General features: G+C 39.4%; 1 protein-coding gene across 1 annotated transcript in view; it reads right to left on the bottom strand.

Moving 5' to 3' along the window:
• Window positions 1-1,936: 1,936 nt before the first annotated feature.
• The window catches only part of LOC5579813, an 81,558-nt gene continuing 59,764 nt past the window's right edge, over window positions 1,937-23,730 (bottom strand). The window contains exons 5-8 of the mRNA XM_001650984.2: window positions 18,327-18,469; window positions 2,970-3,189; window positions 2,522-2,907; window positions 1,937-2,458 (exon numbers count right to left, since the gene is read on the bottom strand). Coding sequence (XP_001651034.1) covers window positions 2,113-2,458; window positions 2,522-2,907; window positions 2,970-3,189; window positions 18,327-18,469 — 1,095 coding nt within the window. The 3' untranslated portion in view covers window positions 1,937-2,112. The remainder of the gene's footprint in view (window positions 2,459-2,521; window positions 2,908-2,969; window positions 3,190-18,326; window positions 18,470-23,730) is intronic.

Raw genomic sequence — 23,730 nt, 5'->3', positions numbered from 1 at the left:
AGGGAGCAGCTTCTGACGGGTTTTGGTAGCGGGATGAATCGAGCAGCAAAGTCAACCTGTAAAATAATAAATTCATTGTTTGTTTTTATATGAGACACTGCTGGAAAATAAATTGTGCCTACCTTTGACTCAAAAGCATTTTTAAATGTTTATTTCTCTAGTAACAGCAATTACCTTTGAAGTAAATCAAACACTTCTCAATGCAAAAGATATCAATTGCAAAGTTGCAAGAATTTTTTCACCCATTAAAGAGTAAATACACGGAACATATAAATGGGCATAAAACACCCATTATTTAAAAAATAAAGTACCCCTTATTTTGACGTTTCATAAATCAAAAAATAATGGGTATTTTTCCCTCATTAAAGAGTAAAGCCGAGTTTACAGTGTGTATATACATTACAACAAACAAACAAAAATTGTAACATTCGTGTTTAGCATATTTTTATGCAGGCAATAGACATGCCCTATATCAACTGCAGCGATTTGCAGTAGACAGGATGTCCCGGGCCCGATCTATCTGACAAGCCAATCGAGCCCTCTGTCACCATAGAAGATGGTGTCTGCATCATGTCGATAGCCTGTTTTTATGTAAACACATGGGAAATTCAAGGGTGGAGGGCGGTTGTCAAATGGGAGTAAAATTGAAAAGCCGCCAACCTAAGTCCAGAACCAGTTTTAAGGCTTAACGCGGAAAAGTAAAAAATATTGTTCGCAAAATTACAGGTAATCAATGCGCTTGAAAGATATTGTTTGCAAGCAGTTATTTGCTACGTGCTAATGCAGTGCGCTGTTGGCAATTTAATCAGCAAATTCGGCGTAATTCCCAAAATGGATGTTTTCTAGAAAATCGATTACGCCTTCACCATTGTTTGGTCGGAATTTTGTATGGTTGTTTACTTTTTAGAACCAGCGACACGTAGGGGTAGCAGTAAAGAGCCGCCAGTTCCACCCTTGGGGAAATTTAGTAGACTGACGAGTATTGGAAATCAAAATCTACTCTTTAATCGTACATATCAAAAGGAAACATTATGATTTAATGAGGGGCAATGGAATTTCTCTGTTTTTTATTGGATTTATCGCACATTTTTGTTATGTACCGGCACGGTTTATGTTTGCAAGAGATGACGGTGTTGCCAGGTGGCTGGTGACACATTTTTCCACCAATTATTATATGCTTGTTTTCGGAACATTTGCTGCATATTAGAAAACCTTATCATTTTGCAAATAGTTTTTCATCACAAGATCACTGATTCAATAAAACTGCACACACATTCCGCATGAATTTTTGTTGTCAAATGAAAAGGAGAGCTTGTTTGGTGAACAAATCTATTCACGCTCGCAAAAAATAGATTCTCCCGAAGAAATTCCAAATCGCACTAGACGTTAATCCATAATCAGTTGCACATTTGCAGCCATCATCGCTGTCATCCGTCCGATCCGAATGACTGTGTAAGGTCTGGAACGATATTACCACGTGCAAACCCGTACGCACCGAGCAGTGCAGACAAAACGCATTCCTTCGCAACCAAAACGTGGCCTACTGCGTAAAAGGAGTTTCTATGGATGAGGGTACTCTATATACCCAACCCACCTGCAGGTTACGATTGCGCTGGCTGTATGTAACAACAAATTCGCAAACCATGTTTCATCCGGATGATGAACGTTCACTGGTCGTCTGGCGATGCAATATAGTAAAGTAAGCCCAAGCATTCGTCGTCAACGTTCCTGTTCAGCCCAGCCGTTTGTCGACCGAGAGGGCCTGTTGTTTTACGCTTGCTTGCCCTAATTAAACACGAAACGGTACTTTGACGAGTGCCCGTAGTTGTTTTTGTTGTCAAAACGCAAAGCTTGCTTTGGTTGGACTGTTGGGGGTTGAAGTCCAAGCGAAAAAGGGTCTTTCTTTCAGGGTTGTGACAAAGTAGCTAGACCGTGGCAAGTTAGAATATTTCTTCCCTGCAATCGAGGAAATTCATTTTGTATAATTTGGCTCCCACGTGGAGCGCTCCATCGCTCAGCTTAAATTTGTTTTTGTCTTTCTCTTTCAATAAAGTTAAAATACTCTAAAAGTAGTGTGCCCTCTTGGAGGCAAATCACAAAGGATCAGACTCGCTAGTTTTCGTCGTCATCGCCTGCGTCCTTTTCGTCACCGCCGACTCCCGCTCCGCTCTGGTCGATGTAATTGTCCCGTCCGGGAATGCCCGTTCCGTGGGAATCTCCCAGCCAGGGGTAGACGGCCGGGCAGTCGAAGCACGTTTCCATGTACCGGGTGTCGCTGATGTTCGAGGTCGGTTCCTTGAAGGCCAGGGCACACTTGTTGGAGATGTTACAGGGTTTGGGCGTCTGGGTGGTTCTGGACTTGCAGTTCCACGGTTCGTAATTGTTGAGCTGGTTCAGCGTCTTGGGGTCGGTGATCCAGGTCAGGGCCTGCGTTACCGTCACGAACCACACGTCGGGGCTGGAAACAAGACGTTGGGTTAGATCTGATCGTACTGAGATTGGTTCAACTGATGATACTTACAGAGTTTGCGTCCAATCGAGGAACTTGTGCAGACCGCGCTCCAGCTCTCGGATCTGGAACCAGTTAGTGTGGAACGGCATCATGTAGGGGGCCTTGTTTTGATAGTAATACCGCTCGAAGTCCTCCTGCAGCCAGGCGAACACATCATCAGCATCATGGTTGTGCAGCACGCACTGATCCATGTAAGGACAGTGACCTCCCTCGTAGCTCTCGACGTAGTGAGCATTCAGCGGGACTTCCCAAATACCTGGGAACGACTTGGTTGGGCAGGTTCCACTCTTGCACTGGTGTGGGATCTTGTAGTCCAGGGTGTACGGCCACAATGGAATTGGGCTTGGTGGAACGCTGATCGAACTGTCGTAGATGAATCCGAAGTCCTCGATGACCTAGAATTGGAGGAATACCGTATCAATCATCTGAAACCTCAACAGACCAAACTGAACCAAACCTTATACTGTGTATTACGTCCAGGCTTCAGGAAAGGAGCTCGCATTCCGTTGATTTCATTCGTCGATACATTGGAGAAGTGCTTCAGGATCGATCGCATACCAATCATTTCGCCGACCCATTCCTCGTAGCCCTTGTCCTGCAGTCCCATCTGTAGCGAGATCGTTTCCACCGCAATCTCGTGTCCGGCATTAGCGAGCGTCTGGATTTGCTGGTAGTTGCTGCAGAAAAGATAATGCCGAAATGCAATTTGTTAACACAAAAAAACGAAAATGGAAAATGGTTTCTTTCGAACGAATGGAGGAGGAGATTCAATTTCCATCGCAGCATGTGTGCTGGAGGCAGGTCTTGTAGCCGATCTAGGATTGCCATGAGAAAATCTTGATTGCGAAAGTGCATATGAGAAGCAGATGCGGCTGGTTGCTGTGTTCGTAGAGAGGGAGAAAGAGCGCGGTTATCGCGATTAAGGTGAGTAATACGGCGTAAAAATGGGGCTAAATCAAGATGAGTTTTTTTCTGTCTTTACAAAAAGAGAAATACGTTGCTAGGAGATTGGTTCCCAATGCCGAAGGGAAAACGGATTAAAATATAAATCCTGACTCGGGCCATATCTGATTGGTTCTATCTCATCGTCCCAGTACTGCAGCCCGGTCAGAGTAGTCATTTTCCGGTGATGAGAAAACGGGTCGGGTTATATCTTGCTTGCAGTTAATTTCAGCTCATCCCTGCAGCAGGTCTGCTGCTTTCTGTTGCTGCTGCATTCGTATAGAACCGTGTGGCTCCATATCTTGATATGATTGCACGCTCCGGAGGGCTCACCCACATGTTCGGTTTTATGACAGGCCCAGCTTTCCTTCGTGCAGCAGCTAGCTAGCTACTTTTGCCAAGGAACTTTTATAGCAATCATTTAATGCAATAAAAATGTAATCATAAAAATGAAAAATTGATTACTTTTTTGCTGTGCACAGCTCTCTAGCTTTTACATACCGGGCTGCTTGGATGGACGCCGGTGCGAGCTTAGCATGTCATGACGGATTTTTTTCGTTTTAATAATTTAAATAGAACGTGTGAAGAGGGCCCAAAGGCGTGCCTATGGTCAATCTACTAATTTGTTCATGATATTTTACCATAATGGCTCAAATTGTGACATCCTTGGTGAGATTTTTAGGCGTTACCCATGGAGTAATTCGTCAAGCTCTAACAAAGAGGAGCGGTGATGGTACCTAGGCTGCGTGATATTTTTCTTAATTTATTAGAGTATAACAAACAGAATTAATACCATTAAAGTCCCTTTTACACATGAGATCGTCAAAAACTGTATTCTGTTGTGTATAGGAGAAGTTCAAAAATTCTAGGAATTCCGATTATTATTGGGTCCATGTCAGAATCTCGGCAGAGATTTCGTCGAATCTTGACGGAGATTATATCGAATCTCGACTAAGATTATGTCGAATCTCGACTGAGATTCTGACGAATCTCGACTGAGATTCTATCGAATCTCGACTAAGATTCTGTTAAATCTCGACTGAGATTTTGTTGAATCTCGACTGTGTTAGTGTTAAATCTCGACTGAGATTCAGTCGAATTTTGACTGAGATGCAGTCGAAAATGAAATTCTGTCGAATCTCGACTGAGATTCTGCCCGAACCTCGACTGAGATTCTGACGAATCTCGACTGAGATGCAGTGGAAAATGAAATCCTGTCAAATCTCGACTGAGATTCTGTCGAATCTCGACTGAGATTCTGTCGAATCTCGACTGAGATTCTGACGAATCTCGACTGAGATTCTGACGAATCTTGACTGAGATTCTGACGAATCTTGACTGAGATTCTGACGAATCTCGACTGAGATTCTGACGAATCTCGACTGAGATTCTGACGAACTTCGACTGAGATTCTGACAAATCTCGACTGAGATTCTGTCCGAATCTCGACTGAGATTCTGTCCGAATCTCGACTGAGATTCTGTCCGAACCTCGACTGAGATTCTGTCCGAATCTCGACTGAGATTCTGTCCGAATCTCGACTGAGATTCTGTCCGAATCTCGACTGAGATTCTGTCCGAATCTCGACTGAGATTCTGTCCGAATCTCGACTGAGATTCTGTCCGAATCTCGACTGAGATTCTGTCCGAATCTCGACTGAGATTCTGTCGAATCTCGACTTAGATTCTGTCGAATCTCGACTGAGATTCTGTCGAATCTCGACTGAGATTCTGTCGAATCTCGACTGAGATTCTGTCGAATCTCGATGAGATTCTGTCGATCTCGATGAGATTCTGTCGAATCTCGACTGAGATTCTGTCGAATCTCGACTGAGATTCTGTCGAATCTCGACTGAGATTCTGTCGAATCTCGACTGAGATTCTGTCGAATCTCGACTGAGATTCTGTCGAATCTCGACTGAGATTCTGTCGAATCTCGATTGAGATTCTGTCGAATCTCGACTGAGATTCTGTCGAATCTCGACTGAGATTCTGTCGAATCTCGACTGAGATTCTGTCGAATCTCGACTGAGATTCTGTCGAATCTCGACTGAGATTCTGTCGAATCTCGACTGAGATTCTGTCGAATCTCGACTGAGATTCTGTCGAATCTCGACTGAGATTCTGTCGAATCTCGACTGAGATTCTGTCGAATCTCGACTGAGATTCTGTCGAATCTCGACTGAGATTCTGTCGAATCTCGACTGAGATTCTGTCGAATCTCGACTGAGATTCTGTCGAATCTCGACTGAGATTCTGTCGAATCTCGACTGAGACTCCGTCGAATCTCGACTGAGACTCCGTCGAATCTCGACTGAGACTCTCTCGACTGAGATTCTGTCGAATCTCGACTGAGAGATCGAATCTGACTGAATCTGTCGAATCTCGACTGAGATTCTCGAATCTCGAGATTCTGTCTCGACTGAGATTCTGTCGAATCTCGACTGAGAATTCTGTCGATCTCGAGATTCTGTCGAATCTCGACTGAGATCTGTCGAATCTCGACTGAGATTCTGTCGAATCTCGATGAGATCTCGACTGGTTCTGTTCGAAATCTCGACTGAGATTCTGTCGAATCTCGACTGAGATTCTGTCGAAGCTCGACTGAGATTCTGTCGAATCTCGACTGAGATTCTGTCGAATCTCGACTGAGATTCTGTCGAATCTCGACTGAGATTCTGTCGAATCTCGACTGAGATTCTGTCGAATCTCGACTGAGATTCTGTCGAATCTCGACTGAGATTCTGTCGAATCTCGACTGAGATTCTGTCGAATCTCGACTGAGATTCTGTCGAATCTCGACTGAGATTCTGTCGAATCTCGACTGAGATTCTGTCGAATCTCGACTGAGATTCTGTCGAATCTCGACTGAGATTCTGTCGAATCTCGACTGAGATTCTGTCGAATCTCGATGATTCTCGAATCTCGACTGAGATTCTGTCGAATCTCGACTGAGATTCTGTCGAATCTCGACTGAGATTCTGTCGAATCTCGACTGAGATTCTGTCGAATCTCGACTGAGATTCTGTCGAATCTCGACTGAGATTCTGTCGAATCTCGACTGAGATTCTGTCGAATCTCGACTGAGATTCTGTCGAATCTCGACTGAGATTCTGTCGAATCTCGACTGAGATTCTGTCGAATCTCGACTGAGATTCTGTCGAATCTCGACTGAGATTCTGTCGAATCTCGACTGAGATTCTGTCGAATCTCGACTGAGATTCTGTCGAATCTCGACTGAGATTCTGTCGAATCTCGACTGAGATTCTGTCGAATCTCGACTGAGATTCTGTCGAATCTCGACTGAGATTCTGTCGAATCTCGACTGAGATTCTGTCGAATCTCGACTGAGATTCTGTCGAATCTCGACTGAGATTCTGTCGAATCTCGACTGAGATTCTGTCGAATCTCGACTGAGATTCTGTCGAATCTCGACTGAGATTCTGTCGAATCTCGACTGAGATTCTGTCGAATCTCGACTGAGATTCTGTCGAATCTCGACTGAGATTCTGTCGAATCTCGACTGAGATTCTGTCGAATCTCGACTGAGATTCTGTCGAATCTCGACTGAGATTCTGTCGAATCTCGACTGAGATTCTGTCGAATCTCGACTGAGATTCTGTCGAATCTCGACTGAGATTCTGTCGAATCTCGACTGAGATTCTGTCGAATCTCGACTGAGATTCTGTCGAATCTCGACTGAGATTCTGTCGAATCTCGACTGAGATTCTGTCGAATCTCGACTGAGATTCTGTCGAATCTCGACTGAGATTCTGTCGAATCTCGACTGAGATTCTGTCGAATCTCGACTGAGATTCTGTCGAATCTCGACTGAGATTCTGTCGAATCTCGACTTGAGATTCTGTCGAATCTCGACTGAGATTCTGTCGAATCTCGACTGAGATTCTGTCGAATCTCGACTGAGATTCTGTCGAATCTCGACTGAGATTCTGTCGAATCTCGACTGAGATTCTGTCGAATCTCGACTGAGATTCTGTCGAATCTCGACTGAGATTCTGTCGAATCTCGACTGAGACTCCGTCGAATCTCGACTGAGACTCCGTCGAATCTCGACTGAGACTCCGTCGAATCTCGACTGAGATTCTATCGAATCTCGACTGAGATTCTATCGAATCTCGACTGAGATTCTATCGAATCTCGACTGAGATTCTGATCGAATCTCGACTGAGATTCTGTCGAATCTCGACTGAGATTCTGTCGAATCTCGACTGAGATTCTGTCGAATCTCGACTGAGATTCTGTCGAATCTCGACTGAGATTCTGTCGAATCTCGACTGAGATTCTGTCGAATCTCGACTGAGATTCTGTCGAATCTCGACTGAGATTCTGTCGAATCTCGACTGAGATTCTGTCGAATCTCGACTGAGATTCTGTCGAATCTCGACTGAGACTCCGTCGAATCTCGACTGAGACTCCGTCGAATCTCGACTGAGACTCCGTCGAATCTCGACTGAGACTCCGTCGAATCTCGACTGAGACTCCGTCGAATCTCGACTGAGATTTTGACGAATTTCGAATGATATTCTGACGAATCTCAACTGATATTCTGACAAAAATCGACTGAGATTCTGACGATTCCCGACTGAGATTCTGACGAACCTCGACTGAGATTCTGACGTATCTCGACTGAAATTCTGAAGATTCTCGACTGAAATTCTGACAAATCTCGACAGAGATTTTGACGAATTTCAAATGGTATTCTGACGAATCTCAACTGATATTCTGACGAAAATCGACTGAGATTCTGACGATTCCCGACTAAGATTCTGACGAACCTCGACTGAGATTCTGACGAATCTTGACTGAAATTCTGAAGAATCTCGACTGAAATTCTGACAAATCTCGACTGAGATTCTGTCCGAATCTTGAACTGGAATTCTGAGATTTTCGCCTAATCGACAATGAAAACTGTTTTGAAACGAAGGTTAAGGTCGATGATTAGATAAAATAAATTCATTGAGTCGATGATTTCTTCGCCGAATTTTTAAAGTAGATACTACTCCACCAAATAGTAGAAAGCGGAAATTGCGATAGACGGACCCAATAATATCACTATCGAAGCAAGCATCGATCTCGCTAAGTGATTGATTTCGACCGTCGGCAACTTCAAGATAGAATATTCGCCCGCCAGCATCGACGTCGGAAAAGGAGGCGCTGCATTTGTCAAACGGACAAAATGTCAGCAAGCCCGGAAGGACGAACGAAACCGTTAAATGAGTTGAGATTTGAGAATTTATTATGTGATTTCTCACTTTTATGACCGTATGATGGTTCAGTTCCATGTCGTCTGACGAATTTTCACCCTTTACACCAAAAATACCAAAAGTACTACACTTCCCTGGCCAGAAGGTACTTCTAAAGCTCCAATGGGTCATGTTACTGAGATACGGATCGTCCCACACCGCCGTCAATTTCATTCGTCGTCTACTGTGGTGGAAACCGAGGGATGACACTAAACTGATTACGAGGGGTACGTGCAAAGTGGTAAAAGAGGATTCGTCCTTTTTTAAAACATATTTCCCGACTAAATTGAATGGTCTTGCTCTGGGCGAGGAGTTGGGACGGGATCGGGAACAAAGCGCACAGTACAAGCACTAAAAGAAGGGAACTGTTAAATTGTTTAAATTAAAACATTCAAACATGACCGGACGAAGTAAGCACTGACAGCGCAGTGAATCCTAGTATGCTGTGGTTTTCTTTTTCTACCTTCAACCAAGAAGGCGTTGGCAGGATGAAAAATGGTTAGCCCCGACACTGACATAGCGTGCCATGCCCAACCGAAACAGAAGAAGAAAAAAAAAAACCTCGCTGCAAGATGAAATGATACTTGAATAGTTGGATTAAATTTACCTTGATGAAAAGCTTTCATTGTAATGAAACGCCTCCGGAAGGATGGGCGAAACGAGAACGAACCACGACGATTACGAGCGAAATTTATTCGAACCCTCGCGATGCACAGAAATAAGGGGAATACGCGCGGGAAAAAACCTTCTAGCGCTGGGCTGGGTGCAATTAATTGCAGCTCTGAACTGCACCAGCACCACCATGAGAATGAAACGCAATTTTCTTCCTGTCCAGATTCGAGGGCGGCGAAGAGATGGATGAATACCGTCAGTGTGATTAAACGGATTTGCGAACAAGAAACGGTCAGGTGTTCGTTTGATCAATGAAACGGAAGTAACCCATTAACGTCCAAACTATTCCAAAATTGTGCCTAATTCCCGAAGTTGTCTTACCTTGAAATAAACATAATTCCAAAGAAAGTATATGCTGCCGTCGATACCTGACAGCTCCATAGAATTCATTTTCCTATTTTTAGGCAAAATTAATGCTAGTTGGTCGGCGTTAAGTCAGAGTGGACCAAGTTAAATTTTGAATATTTTGAGAAAAATGGGTTTAAGGTGATTATAGAACGAAGCCACACCTCAAATTTTCAAGACCACAAGACTTGAGAACCAAACAGGGCTCCGCGTTGAAAATGTATCCCATTGGTCACCACCAGCAAGCAAGCAATTTGATTTATTTTCAACGCGAACTGTTGTCTGATTCTCCAGTCTTGTGAACTTGAAAGTTCAAAGTTTGGCTTCGTTTTATAATCACCTTGAAGTCTAACACTTTGTAATCTTTTAACTCGTTAAAATTTTGGTTCAATATTTCTCGCGGAACATTACTAAAGGACCTATGTACAAATGAGAGATTCTCTCCTCTCTCGTTCTCTTTTGATTATAACAGTGGAATACTAAAGATTTTGGGAAGTTTTTCACTATAGATCGAAAGTCAATTTCCTTGACTAGCGTTTCATACAAAAAAAGCAACAGAAGAGAATAATGTGACTAAGTTATTAATGAAAGAGAAAGTAAACAAAGAGAGCCTCTCAATGTTAGATAGGTCCTTTAGTAATGTTACGCGAGATTTCGACACATCTCAGTGATACCACGGTGTCTCTGGTAGAAAACATTAATACAAAAAAATCAGTATCGCTGAAACACCCACCAAATGAAAGCTTAGGCTTTCCCCTTTCATTTGAGACCGGTTTGGAAATGTTCTATCGGGGGGTAATGAACATTTTTTTTTCCAATAAGAGGTAGGTACCATAGGTAATCTTCATTCACCAATAGTATACTACTACGAATCGCTTGTGCCATATGATGACAACTCAATCGAATCGTAGAAGTCCATGACAAATATTTCCATGATACAAATTTGTTTTTGTTTTGGCAGTGTTGCTTGAGTTGTCGCGTTCTTAGGTGGTATATCAAAGAATTAGTGCTTGTGTCGCGTGATAAGTTATACTTTTATTGCTTGTGTCAACATTTCGGTTTGCTGATTAGAGGTATGTCTGTTAATAATTGAAATAAATATATCACAATTTTACACATATTGTAAATTTTGCACCTTATCGGACGCGACGATTTGTAATCGTCGCCGGTGAAACCGTCGCCAAAATCGTCGCCAGCCAACCAGCCGGTGCGAATTTGACATTTCAACAGTCTTACCAACACAGCGGCAAATCACCTCCTTTGATTCGTTTGCTGGCGACGATTTTGTCGGCTTGTTTGAAAGTTGACGGCGCGTTTCGTTGTCAATGAAACAGACAATATTTATAAATATATATTTACACTAAACTCTGTTAGGCCCATAGAGACATAACTGTTCCATTTTTAAATCAGCACCTTTTTCGATCGTGAAATTCATGTTTAAATTTTTTCCTTGGACGCAAATAAAAATTAATACACTAAGCTTGAAAATGTTGTGAACAATTTAGTTTAGTCACATAGTGAAAAATAGAGACATGTCTTTATATGAACTTCAAACTTCAATTGCAGCTACAATACCTGAATTATGATTAAGTTCTTATTTCTTGTATATCAAAAGTATCAGAATAAGTAATCTGCGCAGTGGTGCTAAATGAATACGACCTGAGGAAATGTACTTGAAAATTATAAACATTTATTTAATAAGATCAAATTTGAAAAAAAATTTGAACGTTATTTTCTTAATGCATACTATTTCAAATAGCACAGTTATACCTTTATGGGCAGAATAATCAATAATAAAATTCTTATTTCCAACGCATGTAGTGTAGTAGATTGTAGTTATTTCAAACACGTGTTAAGGTCAACCAAGACCAATCCATACACATCAACCCAGTCCCAAAACCCTTATCCGTGGTGCTTGTGGAAGTGCAGAGGTATATTCGGCTTCCATTAAGCAAACATCACAGCAACATATTCCTTCCCTATCCCATATTGACCTGCATTCGGACGTGGCCGGCACCGGTATTATCAAATATATAAGATCATCAATACTCACACATTGAAGGTTGTTACTAGTCCCAAGTGCTACCTGTTGGCTCTCTGTGTGAATATAGCTGTTCTGATAATAACGGGATAGCAACTACGGGCGGTCAATCAAGCTCAAGCTCCAATCTTCTATTGGTTTAATCATAAATTTTGCCTTCTTTCAATAATAGGCTGTTCTTTATATTTATACTGTTTTAAATTTTATTATTAAGTAAATCTAAATGTTAACCATTTTTATATTTTACTGTTTTAGCAATTCTGGCAATTCGTGCTGTTAGAATGATAATTACTTTAGAACCTGCCAATAATCAACATATTTTTTTGCAAACACATGATCTCCTTTCGAAATATGCTGGAAAAAAAAATTCAATCACAAATTTTCCCTTCTTTCGATAATACACGGCTTGGTTTTGACGTAAACTTCCAAAATCAAAATTTATATTGAATCGTCCAAAAGTTTTGCCACACATATTTTCTTTTAAACATGTGTTGTTCATTTGAGTTATGTTCTGGGAAGATTTTTTTGCATTAGTGTTACGTCCATACTGGGACAGAGCTTGATCTGCAACGAAATATTCTATGAGCGTTCCTTTTATTAATAACTGCGAAATTTCTTTGCCAATTTACTGTTTTCAAGTATGTATATCGCAACAAGCTCAAAGATACTCTATGTTCTGGGATGTAGAGAAAATTATTAATCCGAAAAGATCTTCCAGACCCGTCTCTCTCTAATATCACAACAATTTTTGACATTAATAGCTTGGAAAACCTCTAAACGAACCCACGCTTATTGAGAACCTACCAAAAGTTGTTGGTGGTGTTGATCTCGGTAAAAACTTCAAAAATGCCGATATTCATTCTAAGTCAATCATTATGCCAAACGGCCATTATGCCAAATGACCATTATGTAAAACGGCCATTATGCCAAACGACTTCATGCCAAACGGCTCTATGCCAAACGACTTTATGCCAAACGGGGTACAATCACCAGGACCAATACTCAGACGGACTAGGCTATGGTGCCCACATGAACACTGTTCTTTATTCGTATTGTGACGTGGTAGTTTTTGAAAAAGACCTACCCATATTCCCTTGCTTCTGAGAAAAGGAAGGAGTGTGAAAATCAGCAGCTCCATCAGAATTTGTTTGAAATAGTAGTGTAGTAGTGTCATTACCAATATTGTCTAGTCGAAATGGTTTAGAATAATTTGTTATTTAAGTGCTATTCTGATTAGTCCTGTCTTTTACATAAGATTAGAGTCTTAAATGTCAATTGTCGTCAAGTCTTAACAAAATTAGGCTGTTTAGTAGTAGTTCTAGTTAATTTCGTTTTTTGTTGTCAAAAGTATGTATTGGTCATTACGTTCATATATCCTTAAAAAAAGTCACTTTTGTTCAACAATTTCTCGAAACTAGCAAGTGTAACCTAATGATCGATCTCAACGTCTCACTTTCCATAGTCATTATTATAGTGAATATTTAAGAGTAAAGTTACCTTAGGCCTTACCTTACAGTCTCCTACAAGATTCACTTTTCGGTGGCAAATGCAAAGCTTCACAACGCCTACTTTCTACTTGTAAATTTTGCGAAAATGAAGCTGGAATTAGATTATTTATACCATTGGGGATGGTACACAAATTATGTCACGCTAAATTTCAACTTTTTCGACTCCCTCCCTCCCATATGTCACACTTTTTGTATGAGTCTTCTGAAAATTTTGTAAGGCTTGTCACGCTTCGTTTGACCCCCTCACCCCCCTTGGAGCGTGGCATAATTTGTGCATGACCCCTTGTTACAAAAGAGGTATTTCTTATTATGGCAATGTAAAAACCATATTAAAATAAAATTGTCGCCACTTATTTCTACTCAGCTAATCTACTAGTCATTTTCCTCAGAGTAATATTCCCTACGTCGTATATAATAACGATGTGTCTAGCTAGCTAATAGTAAGCGTGGCTACGGATCATTCTAGTTAGCAAAATGCAAACTGATCGCCGCCAGTAGTATTAATGTCCACTTCGAATAGATTAATTATTTGAAATGGGCATCAATTCTATCAACGACGCAGAATGTCCGTTGGATCACATCCGAGATATTATTGCGTCTATGCCATATGAATTATGACGCGGCTTTAAGCAAAAAATGCCAAAATGTGATACCACCACTACAGGTTACGCCTTTGGTTTATACGGCTCGGTTTACATGATTTTCACGCTGAAAATTCAATCATAATTAATGCACATGACATGACAAGCCGCCGATCCATCCATGTGCACTATTTTTGACAGAATATTCAGCGCAGAATCAAGTAAACCGAGCATTCTTGTTTGCAATTTCACTTTCAAGATGCAAGAAAGCATGCAATATTGGCGAATGTTGGATGTAAGATCATGAAATGTTTCAGTTTCACTCAAGATTGCAAGCATTTTCGAATGCAATGAGAAAGTTTACATCAATTATCGTTGAATGTTCAGTTACAACTCGTTTAACATGATTATCATAGAAAATTACGTGCCACGTAAATTTGAGAATTTTTTGCTGTGTATACAATTTTCAACCATATTTTAAGCCTTTCGCACCATAAAGCTCCCGTCTTTTATAGTGATCTCACAAATTCTACTGCCACCTCTGCGTCCTATTTCAACTCAGAATCTCTCACAGTCAACTAGCTTCTGATTCTACATCCGTACCCGATTCAATTGGGTTCGTCAAACGGATATAGCATCTAAGTCATTGAAAATTTAAGATATAGTTGACTAAGTCAGAGCGATTGAATAAATGACGTATGGATGCAAACTGACATAAATTTGAATACTCCCAAAGCAGTTATGTAAAGTGCTACTTTTCGACACTGATCTTCTTCTTCTTCTTCTTCTTGGCATTTACGTCCTCACTGGGACAGAGCCTGCTTCTCAGCGTAGTGTTCTTATGGGCACTTCCACAGTTATTAACTGAGAGCTTTCTTTGCCAATGTTGCCATTTTCGCATTCGTATATCGTGTGGCAGATACGATGATACTTTATGCCCAGGGAAGTCAAGTAAATTTTCTTTACGAAAAGATCCTGGACTGACCGGGATTCGAACCCAGACACCTTCAGCATGGCTTTGCTTTGTAGCCGTGGACTCTAACCACTCGGCTAAGGAAGGCCCCCATATCGATACTGATATTAGTGCTGATAAGTAGCACTTTTCAGCACTGTTTCTTTCGACAGGAAAAGTAGGACATTATTTTGTCCACTATCTTGTCAAAAAGTAGGCTGATTAACAACGCAATAGCAAAAAAAAAAGTAATTTTATGTGTTAAAGGACACGAAAACGATGGAACTGTGATCGAAATTTCCCGAATTAGACACTACCGTAGTTGAAATTCGACACAAAATTACATCATTCGGCTCGATTCTTTTATGTGCATCCCAAAAGATGTATATCACCTGGTTTCTTTTTGGTTGTGTGAGGGATTCCTCTACAAAAAGTATTTTCTTTTTCAAGTATTGGTCCAGGGATTCCTCAAGAAATTTTTTTAAGGTATTTTTCAAGCGATTCTTCTAAGGTTTCAGAGAGTTCTTCAAGCATTCCTACAGAGAAATATCTACAGGGATTCTTCTAGAGATGTTTCCAATGATTTCTCCAGGGATTCCTCCAGGAGTTACACTACGACAACTTCTTTTAGGATTACTCCAGATATTTCTCTAGAAATACCTTCTATGATGCATTCAGTGTATTTCCCAGGTAGTCCTTTTGAAATTCCTCCAAGAATTATTCCGGAGATTTCTTCAGGGATTCTCAACATCCGTTATTATACTAGGAATTTCTCTGCGGATAGTACAGCTACAAGTAATTACTTCATAAATTTCTAAAGTGATTTCTAAAGAGTTTTCTCCAGCAATTATTCTAGAGATAGGATTTCTACATCTACATAACTATTTTTACAAATCCTCAAGGGATTTACCTAGAAGTTTACCTAGAGAATTGTGCTGCCCTAAAAAATGTCTTTGGGGATCTTCCTAAGAATTCTTCTTGAAATTGTTCCAGAGTTTCCATCATGAATTTTTCCAGGAATTTAATCAGAAATATTCTCAAGAATTCTTTCAGGGATTTCTTCAAGGAACTCCTTACATGAATGAATTTTTGGAGAAATCCGTAGATAAATTCCTGGCGGAATACTTGGAAGGATTCCAGGAGCAACTCCAAGAGGCATCTATAGAAAAAAAAATTAGAAATCCCTGTGGGATATATGGAGGGATCCCTAGAGGAACTTCCGAGAGAAATCCTAGAAGAATCTCTAGTTAAATCTCTGGAAAAATCCCTGGAGAAATTCTTGCCGGAATTTTAGAAAGAATACTCGGCAACATCTCTGGAGGAATTCTTGCAACAAAAAATCCATAGGACAATTTTTGGAGGAGCCATAAAATGGATTTTATAGAGTAATCTCTCGGGGGAAATTCCTGAAGAAATTGCTGGAAGGATTACCTGGGTATATTGCTGAACGAATCCTTGAAGACATCTCTAGGAGTCATCTTTTGAGAAATCCCTGGAGTGAAGAAAGAAATTTCTTGCAAAATTGTTTGAAGAATCCCTGGATGAATAAATGCTTTAGAGATTTGGAGAAAATTATGAATTTTAAAACGACCTACTGGGTGGCAATACAACGTTAGCCGAGTCAACTAGTCAAAAATGAAATTCCGGGAGGTTTTGTTTTGTGAAAGTCCTCAATAAATTTCTGGAGAGACATTGGAAGGAATCTGAAAGAGATCCTGGAAAAATACCTGTAAGAATTATTAACCTTATTCATCCATTAAGTAAAAGTTGCAATTCCACCTCCTGAATGAATTTCGAAGTATAATGTCCACTGAGTTGAAGATATCAATCCTTTAGACAATTTCTCCTAACACAATAGCATGAGGTTTACACTACGAACATAATTCTTTAGGCTGAAATTTTAAATGTGGTCAATATTACCATATTATTTCATCTTATTTTCAAATTATTTGCGATATAAATAGCGCCCTCAAGCTGGAGGCGTTCGGCGTAAATCTTTTCTCAAATTTTGACTTGTCTCATTCGTCGTCTTACTTGACGTTAGTTGTTGTTTGAACGGAACAAGCGTGTTTGGTATAAACATTTGGGCTTACTTGTCCGATTGTTCCTACATACTTACCAAAGTTTTTTTTTTATTGTCTTATTTCTTATCGCCTCACTTGTTGTCTCATTCAAGGTTTTACTCGTCGTCTTACTTGTTGTATTACTTGTCATCTTTTTTATCGTCTCACTTGTCGTCTTCGTTTTCGTTTTATTTGTAGTTTTTCTTGTCTTCTAGCTTGTCATCAGACTTTTTGACTTACTTGTCATATTACTATTCGTCTTACATATCATTTTACCTATCTTCCTACTGGTTGTCTTACTTGTTATCTTCTTCTAGTCTTACAAGTCAACTGACTTGTCGTCTTACTTGTTATTTTGCTTGTCGTCTTTCTCATCGTTTGGCTTGTCGTCTTTTTTGTTGCCTGAATTGTCGTCTGACTTGTAGTTTTACTTATCGTCTAACTTGTTGCCTGGCTTTTTGTCCGACTTGTCGACTAATTCTTCGTCTTACTTGTCGTTTTACTTGTTGTCTTATTTGCGTCTGGTTTGTAGTTTTACTTGTCGTCTGATTGATCGATTGATTCATCGTATTATTTGTCGTTTTACTGAACATTTTATCACAGATCTGAGATTATCTGTGGTTTTACTTGTGTTTTACTTGACGACTGGTTTTGTATTTTATCATTCGATACCTCCCTAATTCGATGGTCCCTTCAATATCAAGTTATGAAGAGTTACAAAACTTGATATTGAAGGGGCCATCGAATTAGGGAGGAATCGAATTATAAAATTCAAATCCAGTGGAAATGCGCTCTATGGTATAGGGACAATCGAGGTAGTCATGAAAATCAACTTTTACTATGGTTCTCTAACTCGTTATGGACCAATGCACGAGTTCACTAATTTGACGTATGAGCGGTGCCGAATTCACTCGTTGCCATGGTCACGTAAAAAACACGGCACTGCTCAAACGTCAAATAGTGAACTCGTGCATCGGTCCATTGAGGTACCGAATATCGAGTAAGGTAAATATATTTTTTTGAAGGAAATCTCAATATTTCTGCATTTTGCTGTAAGGATTGTTATTTTGTACTATTTAACCGAGCAAAAATTGTATTGCCCAGTAAGCCGTGTGCAGTAGGATTTGAAACAAATCCGGGAAAATAACCTTGGCTAGGAAGATCTCAATTTTGCGTTAAATCAACCTAAAATTGAGTAAATTTCTCTAACGGATTCAAAGGTAAGCTACGTAGTGGTGACCTTGGAAATTTAGCCAAAATTGAGAAATTGGGTTCTCCGTGTAACAATGCTAACGCTAAACGGATCAATTTTGAATAGCGAAAAATTATGTTTGTATCGAAAATACAAATTTCGGTATTAGAGGGCTAACGGGTTAAAATTTGATTGGGGCAATCCTAACTGGGGGAGATCCATGGGTCTTAACTAGGTACATGCACCGTCACTTACCTGTACTCGTGTGAAATGAAGAACGTTCCCTTGATGTCGCAGCCGTTCGGGTTCTGCCGCTTGCCGTTGAAGACCTTCTTGTAGTGTTCGTAGTTGTTCAGATTCACCGCCCCGTCAAAGGTCAGCAAAATGATTTGTGGAATCTACAGCAAATGGTCGGAAGAAAAGGGAAGAACGGGCACCGTAAATTACAAACGCAAACCGAGTGTACTTAACAATTTATGTGGGATAAAAGCCCTCCCATTAGTGTGTTTTCTTTGCGGGTTCTTTATTGGCGTTCGGCGGGGCGGTTACACAATCACAGCAATCGGTGAAAAAATAATTGAGGGAAAAGAACGATTGTGGCGTGGTATGTTATTGTTGTTCTCGCTTGGTTTTTCGCCGCGATTTTTTTTTGCTTTCGTACGCAGGGCGGTGACTTGTGGCGCTTTGGGACTTGAAGGAAGGAAGGAAGGAACCCACCGCAGAGCAGAGCGGAAACCGAAGTCGGAATGATGGGGCTTGGTTATCTAATAAGGAGATGGCGCTCTTTAGCGGCGAGGGTTCTCTATTGTTATTATTTCGGTTGAGGGTTATCAGGTTGTTTCGAGGACCATTCGCATCCAAGTGGGCGAGGACAATAAAGAACACCGTCGTAAATAAGACGATTTCCTGTTTTCAATGGTTGCTTAGATTGAATGTGATTTACAACCCCGGTGGAGGTGTTCCCGGTGTATGAATCTATGAGAGATGCTTAAAGATGTTGGAAATTTGGGGAAGGAAATTGAAATATTTATTTCAGTAGGTGGGCCACGTAGCATAAAGAATAATTTTGATGCATCTAGCTATGCTGAAATACTTAATCTATAGCTGAAACTTTGGTCTTGGAATTCTATGTCAGGTTTTAAACCCTAGGATTCTGGAATTTTCTAAGAAGACACTTTTTGATGTGTCGCATGAGGGGTTTTGTTCAATTTCATATAGAGCCTTCCTTAGCCGAGTGGTTAGAGTCCGCGGCTACAAAGCACAGCCATGCTGAAGGTGTCTGGGTTCCATTCCCGGTCGGTCCAGGATCTTTTCGTAATGGAAGTTTCTTTGACTTCCCTGGGCATAAAGTCTCATCGTACTTGCCACACGATATACGAATGCGAAAATGGCAACTTTGGCAAAGAAAGCTCTCAGTTAATAACTGTGGAAGTGCTCATTGAACCATAGCTGAGAAGTAGGCTCTGTCGCAGTGAGGACGTAATGTCAAGAAGAAGGAGAAGGAAAAGCTACTTATTTTATAGCGTCAGAAACCGTTTTCAGACCATTGCTGGTTAACACAGGTTATCACTTCGGTGGTTGGATGCTAAACATTAGTTCATAACATTCAACTCTCCATAGATCCATATTGAAGAAACCATTGAGTAAGGGAGGTATTGAATTACAGAATACAAAAGCAGTGCAACTGTGATTCAGGGGCTCATCCAGTTTGCCATGAAACCCAATTTTTGCTATGGTTCTCTAACTCGATATCGAGATACAGAATATCGGAGTAAGGGATAGTTGACTGTATTTCCAAAACAGTTCAATTCCTCGGTTTAATAACAATTACAGTAACGAATTTGAATCAAATAAGGACTGTTCATTTTAAAAAGTGGACACTTTGTTTATGCTATATCTTTTTTATTTATTGATAAAATCGTAATCGGTTTTCTGTGTATCGTTGATCTATTATTCTAAAATGCTATGAAAAATCTTTGAAAATGCTTTTGGTTGAAGAACTAAAAAGTTTTTCCAAAAACTCTTAAAAAAAGCTGTCCGTCAAAGTTTAACATTATTTTTCGCAAAACAAAAATCCTTATTTTTATGAACAAATTGTATGTTTGTATCCTTTACTATTCTACTAAAAGTAAAGCTTTAAAAATATCAATTATATTCCACCATTCTATGACATTAGGTAACTTTAGTGATTTACCCATTTATGGCCAAATTTGCTGATACACCATCCTTTCACTCCCAGCAAAAGAGAAAAGTAAAAAGCGTGTTCAAAACTAGTTTGAATTACTAAAGAAACTATATTAGTATAAACGAAAGCTAAATCGTGAGATTAAACTACAGTATTAAGTATAAATTTTACTGTTTATGGTAGTTTTACTAAAAAGTCTCATACTTTTAAAATCATGTACGCATATTTATCGATCTACAGCAAATTGTAAACAGTTTTCTCCGAATTTTTCAATTGGTAATCTCAGAATAACATATTATGAAAATAATATGTGGAAAATAAAATCGATTTTATTACAGCAGTGTTGCCAATTTTGATGATTGTCAATGTACTTTGATAGGTCTTCTAAGAATAAAACAATTGTGTTTCTATTGTGCTTTGAATGTGACGTGGGGACTTACTAAGTAACTCTATGAAGGCGTAAGTTATTTTTCATATTAATACTATATTAGGACTTCCGTCAGGACGTACTTTTACACAAAAAATTCTACTCATATCAATTCCCATCAAATTTAAAAAAAATTTCTTTAAAAATATACGGGAAAATTGATTTTATTATATCTGTAAAATTGTTGCTCCAAAAATAACTTGATTTTTTCCATCAGGCTTCTGATTGATGATGCTTTCGAAGAACAAGCCTTTTTTTGAAAATAGAAAATATAAATTATCGAATTTTCCAGCCAATTTCTTACAATCATTGATTTTGATAACCTCAAAAAATCGACCGATCTAATCGTTGTTCCATATTCGTGTGAAATTTAATTATTTTGGAGAATTTTTATTATCACAACATTGTACAATACTAGTCGAACGATGTGCAAAAAACCGATTGAAATTTCATTGATTAATAAGAAAGATACAGCATGCACAAGGTGTCCACTTTATAAAATGAACAGTCCTTAGATTGCTTGACGAATCCTTAGAGAAGTTTCTGGAAGAATTACTGGAAGCGTTTTTGTAAGCACTAGTTGTTAGCGGTATTGCTAGGAATTTCCAACCTGGAAAGAATTCCTAGAAACATTCCTGGATGAATCTCCAGACTGAGGAATGTTGGGAATCCTTAAGAACCTGTTTTTTTCTAGATATTTTTCGGAAATAACATTCAGGAACAACTTCTAGTATTCCACATGGTATTCCCAAGCAAATATTTCAGAAATTGCTCAAGCGATTACTCAAAGAAAGCCCGTCCAATTTTCCTTTATGGATTTCTTCAGGTACCTTCAGTCAGAGATTACTCTTGTAATTACTCAAGTGATTTCTGTAGAAGATCTTCTAACAGTTATTACAGAAAACTGAATCAAAATTAAGAAGGTTTATTCTAGGACATTTGATGGATTTCGTCCTGGGATTCCTCAAGGAATTTCTACATAGAATCCTTCAAGCATTTTTCCAGATATTAATCCAAAAGTTCCTACAGAACAGATGTCTCTTCGGTAAATTCTTCAAGAGTGTTGCAGGAGAAACCTCCACAAGTTTCTGCAGAGACCGTGGCAGAAATTTTATGAATAATTTCCTCAGCTGTTCCTTCTCGTGCTTTTATAGAAGATATTTTCAAAGAGTGTTCTGGAAAATTCACAAGGATTCTTTCAAGAAATATTCTTTCCTTTCTACAGTATTTTCTTCAGAATTTCCCAAGAAATTTGTTTAGGTATTTCTGTGACCATATGGTCATTGCAACCGGGCCACAAACAACAGCTGTCAGACGATAGCGTCGACCAGAGGGAAGAAAAAGAAGAAAAAGAAGAATATGGATTCTTCCAGAGAGTCATTGAAGGATTCTATTAGTAAATTGTTCAGAAACTCTTCAGGTTATTTCTTATTCTTATTCTAACAGGGAATCCATCAAAGTTCTTAAAAGATGTTTTTTTAGAATGAAGCACACAATTGTATATGCAAATAAATGTACGGGTTCAACTCAAATTTTTACATTCGCTATCAAATACGATTTAGTGTTTACTACGCAATTTACAATATATTTTCTTTTTCATTTACTTCTTTAGGGAATCCTCCAGGACTTCTTCAAAAATCTAGGAATTCCTTTAGAGATTCTTGCAGTAGTTCTCTCAAGGGTTCGTGTAGAATTCATTAGGTATTTCTCCCAGAGTTCGAAATTACTTCCTTGTAGGTTTCATCCCAGAATTTTCTCCAATACTGACTGAAGTTTTTTTTTTAATGGGCACTCTCGGATAAATCCATGGAATTTTTTGAAAAAAATCGCTTGAAAGTTTATAGAAATCCAAAAGGTAGCGGCTTATCTTAAAATATCAACTAAGAGACCCCATGCCTAAAAAAAGTGACAAAAAAGACTGATCCAAGAACTACGTTTCAACAAAGATACCAATTAGTCATCTCTCAGAGCGTCTTTCCAAAAATTTCTGTGACGATTTTTCGTGACGTTACGCCAATAATTCAAATAATTCGTCAGAAGTTCGTTGAGCGATTCCTTCACAAATTCCACAAAGAATTCCTCTCAGATTTTTGTACAGGACACCTCGAAGAATTCATCCAGGATTTTCCGAAGATATCCTCAAAAGTACTCCTGGGATTCTTCAATGATTCGTTTCTCAAAGAAGTAATATTTCTTGGAACTCATCCAGCGATTCTTCTCTAGAATTTATAAATAACTCTAGCGATTATTTCGGGGATTTTTTTGAATTTCCCCTTACTTTTTGTTATATTGCTGCTAAAAATGTATCTAAATATTGAGAGGTTTATCACAATTTTCTCTTGGGAATTCTTCAACAGGTTCTTCCAAAAATATTCCAAAGAAGTTCTGAATGTATTCATCCAGAAATTTTTTAAAACGTCTCTAAGGAGGTGCTTTGGAAATTTTCCTGAAATAATTAAAAGGAATTCCAGAATAAAAATCTTGTAGATATTTCTAAACTAAATCCTAACGATATCACTTATTCTTAATAAAAGATACATTCTTACAAGAGATAAATCATTTAAAGTTTTCCGGATTTCTTCTAGGCTCCTAAGAAAGTGTTGGATAAGTATCCCGAAATACTGATACAACAATTATTGAAAAAATAACATAAAAAAAATCCATTCCCAAGTAACCATTAAGCATTTGAAGAAGCCGTGCAAGAGAATATTGTCAGCATCTGAACTGCTTGCTGCTCTATCAAAGCAGTTTGTTTGCTTTGCTGCCTTGAATCAGCAGAAGCACTGCTATTGAAAAACTCTATGTTGTTGATAAGCATTTCAACTGCCTGAACTGTTTTAGTTTTGAAGCAATCAAAATGCTTTCTTGTTGCTGCATGAATGCCATGCTAGAGACGTACAGATAATATGTTACTGGTTTGACAGTATACCTTGTCTCTGTCGCACGCTTTCCTCGTTTATATAAACTAATTTTGTCACCTCCATGACTAAAAGAGATCGCAAATCGCCCTCGCACTAACAAGAAATATCGTAAGGAACTGTCAACAT

This window comes from Aedes aegypti, chromosome 1, assembly GCF_002204515.2.
Source record: "Aedes aegypti strain LVP_AGWG chromosome 1, AaegL5.0 Primary Assembly, whole genome shotgun sequence".
Lineage (NCBI taxonomy): Eukaryota > Metazoa > Arthropoda > Insecta > Diptera > Culicidae > Aedes > Aedes aegypti.
Note: the sequence above shows the minus strand (reverse complement) of the source record. Positions and strands in the feature narration are given on the sequence as shown.